Source organism: Haplochromis burtoni, unplaced genomic scaffold (assembly GCF_018398535.1).
Source record: "Haplochromis burtoni strain Fernald_Lab_line unplaced genomic scaffold, NCSU_Asbu1 Contig_122, whole genome shotgun sequence".
In the NCBI taxonomy this organism is placed as follows: domain Eukaryota; kingdom Metazoa; phylum Chordata; class Actinopteri; order Cichliformes; family Cichlidae; genus Haplochromis; species Haplochromis burtoni.
In genome coordinates this window covers 1,156,988-1,167,845 of record NW_024582483.1, presented here as the reverse complement: position 1 = coordinate 1,167,845, position 10,858 = coordinate 1,156,988, and the positions used below count along the sequence as shown (strand labels likewise).

Below are 10,858 nucleotides of genomic sequence, written 5' to 3'. Positions count from 1 at the left end.
GGGGGGGTTGAGGACATAAATACAAATAAGTGCCAGAAGATCCCAAGATAAAACACACTTTTAGACTGTCCGCAATTTGTCCTTTCCCAAAGTGTTAGCACAACCCATCCGTGTCTAAAGCTTCAGCCTGCCCTAAATAACTCTGGCCACATTAGACAACACTTAACAACAGTTTAGTTTCTGTTCCATAATCAATCCACAGCTGTCTGTAAGGGAGTGCTGGCACGTGGGTGCATGTCCCAGTGGCAATGTGGGTCAATCGTTGGATCATTGATCAACTAATGGACTTTCCGGTTTTAGTCTTAGGCTGGCAGAGAGCTTTGAGATGCACTCAGTGCGCTCGTGTGTGTGGGAGCACTCACTGGTGACGGTGAGAGTGTCGTCAGTGATCTGCGCAGAGATGTGGATGCGTCCTCGCCTTTCCGTGTGATCCGTCCCGCACAGGCTCGGGACGTTGGCGACACATCGCTTGTGGATGTTCATCATACAGTCTGAACAGAGAGAGAGAGGAAAATTGTGCAGGTTGGTTATGAATCACAATCATCACAGTCTGTCTAACATGTGACAGTCTGTGCCCTAAACCCCCCCAAAGTAATTACCGGAAGGCTTTCAGTGCCTTATTGCCAGATTAAAAGAGATTTAGGGCTGCACCCTAACAGACACGGGGGGCTTAAAAAATTAATCAAAAAAAACAAAGAGGTAAATTTGGAGACAGTTAGATAATAAGTAAAAACATGCTGGGTACTTAAAGTAATGAAAACTATTGAACTCTCAGATCCCGGACACCAGACCAAATATCACCGATACTCGTTAGGTCAGAGCAACCAGAGATGTGACCTCACCCACCCCCAAAGCCATCCTATAGTCTCTGACGTATGTAAATAAAAACAGATCCATCCATCAAATCTATAAATCCATACTTTATTCATAGTAGAACACAGAAAAACATTAAATGTACCATTTTAAGAAAAATATACTGGCTCATTATGAATTTGATAGGAGCAACACTTCTCAATACAGGGGCATGTATACCACTGTAGCAACAGCAAGTCTGCAAACATCTGAGATCAGAGGATGCTCCAAATCCTTTCAGTTGGTGAACTGGACTGCAGGGAGGCAAGTTTAGCACCTGGGCTCCTCTGCTATGGAGCCAATGATGTTGTAATAGCTGTAATATGAGGTTTAGCATTGTCTTGGTGAAATATGCAGGGCCTCACCTGTAGAAGATGTCATCTGATGTTGCCTTTCTAGTTGTGCAAGCTGCCAAATTCCATAAACAGTAATGCACTCCAATACAATTAGAGATGCAGGCTTTTTGAACTGAGCACTGATGACAAGCCGGATGGTCTGCAGGATGTGGCGTCCACGTTTTCCAAAATAAATTTCAGACTTCGATTCGTCTGACCACAGAACAGTTTTGCACTTTCCTCAGTCCATTTTAAATTAACCTTGGCCCAGAGAAAATGCCTGAGGGCCGAAGAGCACCAACACTAAAGCTATGTGTTGTATATACAGGTTGGTCAGAACAGTTTAAAAATTTGTCTTCGGTAATAAAAGGCACAGCTAAACATTAAATCTGGACAGTGAGAGTAGAACACAGTTTAAGCAAAACTCATTATTTTACAGACTAGTAAGTGGGAAACAATTTGATCAATGCAAGAACACAGACAAGTCTAATAACCCATGGTCATTTCTCAGTACGTCCACTAGATGGCAGACATTTCTGATGTACCACATTTTGCTCCACTCTGTTGAATCAGTGGGTGGTGTTGAGGTTCTGAAGGTGGAGAGTGAGAAGTTAATCTCTTGCTCTCTGTAGGTTTTCTTTTCCAGTAACAATAATGTTTCTGTGACCGTGGATTTCAATGTATTATCTCCAACAGGCACTAAACACACCCATGAAAACCATTAATCCATTAACGAGTGTAAACCTTGAAGACTACTTGCGCTTGTCTGCCAACACTTACAGAAATAAGTCTCATCTTCTGTATGATAATTATACATTTACAATTAATGAACAACTCGAGTGTTTCTATGGATTAATAAATAACCAAACCCGCTTGTAAATTATGTCAAATAAGGTACTCTAGTATTTTCATGATGCAAAGTCAAAGCACAATGAGGAAACATCTGCCCACTAAATAATGCTGGCCTGAGTATAGCATTGCAGAGAGGTAACCTACTTCCTCTTCGTGCCAACACAAACAGTTTGTGACACAACTAAAGAAATGGAGGGGGGAAAATATTATGAGCAGCTTGATTATTGTGAAGTATTCATGCAAACTGCAGTCAGTGTTCAGCAGTGGAAGCTTTAACTTTAGCTGGAGCAATATGTGTGTCATTAATGCTGTAAAGCATTAACGACAGAGTGAAGCTTCTGTAGTAGAAAAACTGATCAGGACAGGAAAAGAACTGATAAATCTGATATCAGATCAGATATAATCTAACGAACATCAGTTTCAACTAGAGATGGCACGATACCACTTTTTTATGTCCGATACCGATACCGATATCATAAATTTGGATATCTGCCGATACCGATATGAATCCGATATAGTGTTTTTTAATCAACAAAACTGTTTTTTAATATCTTGCTGCATTTTGTATAAGTTCATACTCAAGTTTAAAACAACAACTACACTAAAGCTATTCTGTTATACCTGTATGCAAAAAAAAATATTTCATAGTTCAGCAATACTGATCAATCTAATAAACTTAAACCTACACCATCCTCCCTATTCTGGTATTTTAAAGAGTACTTAGCGATAAATATTAAGCAACCTAACTAATAGGGTTCCAACTCCCAGCAACAACAAAAATAAATAAATAAAAAATAGGGAACCACCCCTCACGCTCCACCTCATGATGCTTAATCGACGTAATCAACCTTAATTTGATGCAGTGTGAAAAAAAATGCACAGAAATCAATTATTTTTCAAGAAATATTAAATAGATTCAACATCTTTCTTCAACAGAATTGCAGACTGCACAGATGGTACCTTCCCAAAGGAAAAAGTACTATAGCTTACTAGGGTATATTAGACTTAATAGTTACTATATACAGTAATGGACTTCTATACATTTTACATCAGATTAAAACTTTGGGTGTAAGATTCAGATAATATATTATAATTAAAAGCTCGACATTTTAAATGAGAATAAGAAAGAAAAGTATGTCTTTGTGCCCCATTTTCCCTGTTAATGCCCTATCGGCCCCCCTGGCTAAACTTTGCTAGATCCGCCCCTGCACAGTTACAGCCGTCAGCTGTAGAAAAAGATCCTGGTGTAGAAAGTAATATTAAATAAATTCTAACAACAGCTGATCAAGCTTAAACGTGCTGCTGTTGTTCAGCCGCTGGTTTCCTCTTTCTGGTGCAAAGTGAGACAAAAACAAACAAGAGACACGGACTCGCGACAGAAAAGCCGATCAGCTGATCATTAAGCAGTTTCATGATTGAAGTAGCAGCAAGAAGAGGCAGTCGCTCGTTAAGCTTAACGCAGGAATGCTTTACAAACATTCAGAGATGGACTTACACACTTGCTTTACTTCTCTCGGGATAACTTTGTCGGAGATGAAATGCCGGGTTGCTAGCGAAGCTCCAAATGCTATCCAGACCACCGACAGGTCCCGCATGCCACAGCCGCTCTATCACGTGATGCATACTGCTCCGACGTGCTAACGTTCTGAGGCGAGTTACGGCGTGTTGCAAGTTTTGTGAGGTGCTTTCGTGATATTTAATGGATCGGATTACATTTTTTATTTTTCTCCGATATCCGATCCAGTAATTTAGGTCAGTATCGGACCGATACCAATACGTAATATCGGATCGGTCCATCTCTAGTTTCAACATAAACTTTTATTGTCAAATGAAAAGCTTCTAGATGACAGAAATGTTGATCTTTGCCCGAGTATCCTGTGCTGCACTCTGCTGCAACAGCATTAGTTTTTTCGCCCGTGCTCATCTACATTGTGAAAAACTGAACACACTGAATTTGCCTTTTTTTTTTTTTTACCACAGAAGTGAAGAAATCTCAAAAACCTGAAACTTGTGGCCAATTCCTCAAGTCTTCCTCTTTCTTTCTTTCTTTTTTTTACACCATCTCGTAAATGTGAGAAACAACCAGATTTCATTTTCTAAATGTAGTCTACTTCCATACAAGTATCGAATCACCCAATCACATGGCAGCAAATCAGTGCTCTTAGGCATGCAGACATGGTCTACACCGTCTGCTTAAGTTCAAGCCAAAAATGAGGAAGAAACAAAATTTAAATGTTTCTCAATGAGGCAGGGTTGTTGGTGCAAAACTGACTGGTGTGAGTGTTTTAGAAACTGCTGATATGCTGGGATTTTCCCACATAGTCAAAAAAATGAGAAAAAATATCCAGCAAGCGGAAGTTGTCTGGGTGAAAATGCCTTGTTGAGCTCTGAGAGAATGGCCAGACTGCTTTCAGTACTAGCAAGGTTTAAAAAGAGCGTAAAATGCAAGCTTCTAAAGCACAAGGCTTCCTTTCTGAAACACAGGCAGATATTGGTGTACTTACGGTCACATTTCATTCCCTGGTGTATCAGCCCGTACAGGAGGGAGCCACAGTGGTCACAGAAGGTGGGGCTTGAGTAAGTGTGGACCCTAAACTTGTGTTTACTACGAGGATCCTGTAAAGAGGAGACAGAAGATGCTTGAGTACAATTATATTCAAGTAACTCAGACTGTTTCGGGTTGTTAAAAGATTTAAAGGTGCAAGGTTAGGTGTTCTCAGTTGTCCTGTTAGTCGCCATTTAAAGCCTGGACTCAGCTAAATTACAAGAAAAGGGGTTCTCAATTTCCTCTAACAGGTTCTTAATCATAATGTGTTTAATTTGCAAACCCACATGGATGCAAAAATAAAGTATATGGACAGCAGAACATTTCAGTCAGTGACTGATGATGAATCATTTTAAACCATGCAATATATAACGGCGCAAAAAAAAAATCATATGATCTCCACTCCCCATGGCAGGGATTAGCCATAAGTAGATGACTTACAGTACTGATTTTCTGATTTTCTCCAGAGTAAAGCCTTTAAATGTTTAAATATTTTACGGGAAAACAAAAGAACTAATGTGAGCATGAGAGACCAAGAGATAGAGATGGAAAACTGAGTGAATTTGGAGGATGCACAAAAATAGGTAACAACAGCACTGGTGATATAACAAAAACAAAGAGCGGAGTTTGAGATTAATAAACATCAGTGACATGAATTTAAAATTAATTCAAACCCACAAATGGTGTGTGCGTGCGTGCGTGAGTGAGTGAAAGAGAGTGAGATATTGGGTCATTAACCTGATGCAGCCAGCCAGCACATTCTCCTATACTGACGTGTCTGAATGTGATTTGTGGCTGACATGTCAGCAGGAGTAAGGCTAGGAGGTTAGGGCTGTGTGTGTGTGTGTGTGTGTGTGTGTGTGTGTGTGTGTGTGTGTGTCGTGAGACACAGGTAAATATTTTTTAATGCATGAAGCTGTCGTGCTGTTGAATAATGGTTATTAATAAAATGAGCGTGGTCAGCACTGGGTTTTGTTTTGCTAATGTGCTGTTTATTGAACACACACACACACACACACACACACACACACACACACACACACACACACACACACACACACACACCTCTGGTGCTATGTGTCTGACCTTTGCTTTCAGGTCTGACTAAAAATAAGGAGTAAAGGATCGAATAATCAAGCTGTGTAGATGTTTTATTCGTGCACAAGTGTGGGTGTTTACTTTCTTTATACTTACATCGGAGGCAGGTCCTTTGTCGGCCCCCGGACAGGAGAAGGTGACAAATTCATGACAGCGCTTATGGACCACAAAACAGCACACTGGGGAGAGGGGAAAAAAGTGAAAATCAGCTCGGGCTTCTTTGCGGTTCCAAATAAGGCGACACAATAACAACACTGAGATAAATCAATATGTCAATTATGTGGCATTAGTCACTGCAAAAAAAGCTCCTCGTATTTCAGCAGTTCACATGCATTTCTTTCTTGCTTCCAACATCTATAGTTAGTCTTTGCTTCAGTTTAGATGATTTTAAATTTAACCACAGCATGGTGGGAAGTCTAATAATCACGCCCAGTAACATTAAAGCTGCCACAGGAAACTTCCCATGTTAGAAGCTTCAAATGGCAGCAGGCAGTATAGCTGGTGATTTGACTGCTTGTTCCTGCTTGCTGCTTGAAATTATTCAGTGTAGCGACTGAAATAAACAGTTCATACTTGCATCCTTATATAGCACATGGCAGCTAGTAGGAAATAAATCCTGTTAGAGGGAAACTAGAAAGACAAAAAGTGCTTAAGATCTTCTGATCTTCACTCATTGCCGGGTAACGCAATACAAGAATTCGTGTCTTATTTAAAGATAATCATAGAACAAAATGTGAAATTTTTGTAACAAAGCTGGTTATTTTCTCAGTCATTAAAATATCAGAAAGTTCCCATCACAAACTTATAGTCAAACAAACAGTCCAACCCGACGACGTTTAGTTCACCATCTGAATCTTGTTGGCCGGAAAAGCAGAAATACTTTGTTACTGTACAGCATGCTTATTTAAATGAACACCCCAACATTATACTATTTAAGACTGTGGCTCAGTTGAACACCCTATTAGTCTTATATAGACCAAAAAAAAGAGAGCTATCAATTAGGGCTGGGCCATATTATACCGTTCACGGTAATACCGGTATAATGTTAGGCAACGATAGGAAAATGAAATATCGCGATAGAATGGGAGTAAAACGCGCATGCGCAGTGCCTTTGTTTTCATATGCACATGGCCGATTGTTGAGTGAAACAGATGAACCAGAATTGGTTTGTAAAAATGGTGCAACTTCAGTGATGTGGAACTGGTTTGGTGTTTGTCCGTCAGATACACGACAAAGCACATTTTTTTGCAGAACATGCAAGCGGCCGTCGTTATTGTCGTATTTGTCGGACTAAGATGCTCTTAAATCTGGGAGTAATCTGGGTCCTAAACTCCGTATGCTTCAGGTCAAACAACACTGCAGCATCACTGAGAGTTAAAAACTGTCTAAATTCTTTCATCTTTAATAAAACGATCAGCATTGCTGCTTTACCAGGTGTAACTATAAAGTTTAACTTCCAGGCATCCATGAAAACAAAAGTTATTACATTTAACGGAGTTAGAAGTTAGCAGGAAGCTAGCGGAAGTTAGCTCGCTAGTTTCGCTAGTTACCTAAGCATGATATAGCATGTTCTGACTGAGAGATTTCTGAAAAAATTCAAACGTACAGCTCTGCTATCACTTCCAACATAAATGAAGACAGGAAACTAAACAGCAGTGACGTTTGTAGGGTTACTGAAGTTGGGCTAGCTGGTATATAATGATGTGCTACGTGATCGCTAGCGACACAGCTATGTTAGCATAACATAAACAGTGAAGCTGGAGGACAAACACTAACACTTTTCCACTTATAAAAGTTAACGTTAAGGTTCCTCATGGTTAGAGACAAATGCAATCGCATGGCAGGATGCTGTAAACGGACCAAACTTCAGTCAGGAGAACAACTGAGATAATCCATCCACAATACGAGGTTAGTCATTAATATACTGCAACAACATGGGAATAGAGCAGCTGCCAGAGAATTCAACATTAATGAATCAATGGTACAGAAGTGGAGGAAGCAAGAAGAATGAGTTGAATAAAGTTTGATTTATCTGACTGCTTTGTTTCGCTTAATGTGCCTTATAATCCCGTGCACCTTATGGTCCGAAAAATACGTACTGCACACTGCAGTTTAATGTTGCAAAGCACCTCTTTTTAACTTCAGTGGATATTATACATGGTTATGCTCAGGATATGTCAGCCCATTTCTACTGGAAATGCCTTTTGGTTAAACTTTCAGCAAGGAATTTGCATTTGCACTGTTACATTTTTATAAAGCTTTAATGTACATAAAAACCAGCTTCTTGTTTAAGTGAAAATAAATGGAAGGTTGTCTTTTTGCGCTAGTAATGTTGTGGAGTTGTATTTTGTCTCGCATCAATTATATCGTCGGTTATATCGTTATCGCAAATTTTCAAATATATATCGTGATAAATATTTTTGGCCATATCGCCCTGCTCTACTATCAATTAACATCCAGAAGCTGGTTGAGTTGGGAGCAAATGACGAGGAACACAGACAAAAATGTAATTTTAAACATCGGTTTACAAGAACAAATCTCTCCTTCAGTTTATGTTATAAAGTTATGGATAGGGATGTCACCAGAACTGGGACTGATGGTACCTTTAGATTTCAAAACACTGAAAGCATTTTAAAATCAAAGCTGGTATATGCACAGAGTAGGATTGTCCACAAAATCTGCACTAACTTATAATAGAAATTACCATCAGATTAAATATTCACTTGCAGCAGAACTGGTACCAACAGTACTGTCATCACCTCAGCCAGCTGACACACAAACGTCACACAGCCCCTCCCCTCACTAGCAGCTGAACTGCTGTTGAAGCATCTTCAGACATCCTGATCTGTGAGGTCAAGAAAGCTCAAGTATTAAACAGCTATTAATATTAACTGCTAGTATTAATAGCTGCATTAGCCGTCTGTTATCATTTTGTTACGGATAACACAATTATTTGTGTCCAAAGTGAGTTACATTTCTCTTAAAGTACCAGACTGAAGCAACAAAAAGTCTACCAGCAGCTAGACAGAAACGGTGGCAGCCTACCTTAATAAATCTATCTGATCAGCAACGAAATATGGGGTCAAGTTACCAGAAGCACAGGAAATAAACAAGGCTGAAAGCCAATACATTTAATCCAACCAATATTGTTTTATCTTTATTTATCCTTTGTAATTCTTTCCATGTGTTATTGTATCCGTAAAATGGTATTGAGTTTGAAATTCTAGCATTGTGACGACCTTCTTGCTCCTCTTGGGGGTTGGAGTGGGATGGGAATTTTTGTTGGGTAGATTTGGAAGTGGAAGTGAGCAATTTTGAGGTATCTGCAGTTTATCTGAATATTTACTTTTCTGACCGCTTTTGACTTTAACACAAACATCTCTGCTTTCTACTACTTGGATTTTCAAAATAAGATCCTTCATTTATAACGTGTTTGTGGGAAGTTGTTTCATGTCACTGCACATCTTCCCTAAAGCAGGCCAATTTGAACCTAAAGATAAGGAATAATAGCACAATGTGCTTATTGCTGATGTAAAAGAAGTCAAGTTGAGGAGGCAAAAAAAAAACCAGAGTAAAGAAGCTAAAGTTAAAGGACGAGCTAGAAAAAAAATATCCCTGAAAGAGCTGCTTTTCATTTTTATACTTTAAGTTCGTTTCAGCACCTGTGCTTTTTCACTTTTATTCAGTTAAAGCAGTTCAGTCAGTACTTAAAACTCTATCAATATCTTTTAAAATAACTATTAGTGTATCTACTCGAGAGAAAAATGTCTGCCAATTTACCAACTCTGCAGCACTGGGAATATCTACATTTGCTCTGGACCTAGCTGCTCAAATTTGTTTCGTTTTGTTTTTTCAGTTTGAATTTAGTTATTTGCTTATTAAAAAAAACTATTCTCAAGTTAATTTTTGTGTTCTATATTTGGTATCCCTGTTGGTACAATATCGCCACAAATATGAGTGACAGCGAGGCAACACACGCTCATATCCATTCAGTTCAGTTCTATGTTGTTTCGTTGACTTCGTCATTTGCCAGCAGAAGCTAGCAGCAGTGCAAATGAAACAGAGGAGGCAGCAGAGGGAGGTATTGCACGTTGCCACATCAGTAGCTATTGTTAGTCTACTAGTGCTCAAAGTCATTCTTAAGATTTCTCTCTGTTTTTGACGCTCACTCTCAAAATGTTCAGGGAGAGAAACACTACTTTGGACGTTGGTTAGGTTAAACGCTTGCTGTTGGGAAGCTTTTATTATACTTATTTTAACATAACATGTCGTCCTCCGCTCGATTCAATTTCATTTTATACGTCAACTTTATATACACGACGTGTTTTAGGAGGAAAAAGGAGAAAGAAAAACTTCTGTATCTGTATTTGAACGCAGCTATGACTTGAATTAAGCTAGTCCAAATAAAATGAAGAGTAACACTAGAACGCTTCAATTGCACACTAATACCAACAACTTGGTGTTCATATTTATCCATTCATCTCTAACATTTTTTTTTCATTTACAAAGAAAAGTTGTTTACATAAATCCTGATGTTGCCTTATGTATAAAAGAAAGATTCCCAGTCTCTTCCTCACAGTGGAGATTGCAGTTTGTTAATTATATATACTGTGGCAGATACCCACAGTTAAGGTATAGGTACTGGATTGCAACAGGGGGAAAAAAAACTATATTGGTGCATCCCTAACAGAAACCCGACACTGTAAGTCTCCCTGGGTCTCACAAATTTCCATCTCCATGAACCAACACTGGGTAAGCTAGCTGCATGTTGCCTCTTTTTCAACGTTATGTGCAAATTTAGAACACAGTGTTTGTTTAAAAGCACAAAAAACAAACAAACACAACAAACATGCTGATAATTTGACTAAAAAAAATAAAAGCAGATTCTACATTGTTATTTATAGTAATGATGAACGCAAACCAATCGCCATCAACCAAAACTGAGGAGCAAGGCTTGGGGAGCAGATCGCTAATTCAAGTCCACTTTGAAGCAAGAAAAAAAAGAGAAGTCTTATCTTACATTTATCTAATTTACTTGATAGTTTCTGGGTTGTGCTAGGACAGAAATAGCAATCAACAGGTGTCAAGTGGCAAACCACACACACCCACACACCCACACACACACACACACACACACACACACACACACACACACACACACACACACACACACACA

General features: G+C 39.1%; 1 protein-coding gene across 1 annotated transcript in view; it reads right to left on the bottom strand.

Moving 5' to 3' along the window:
• The window catches only part of LOC102310457 (protein kinase C beta type), a 48,767-nt gene that overhangs the window by 10,034 nt on the left and 27,875 nt on the right, over nucleotides 1-10,858 (bottom strand). Inside the window, 3 exon segments of the mRNA XM_042223874.1 lie at nucleotides 357-491; nucleotides 4,544-4,655; nucleotides 5,779-5,861. Coding sequence (XP_042079808.1) covers nucleotides 357-491; nucleotides 4,544-4,655; nucleotides 5,779-5,861 — 330 coding nt within the window.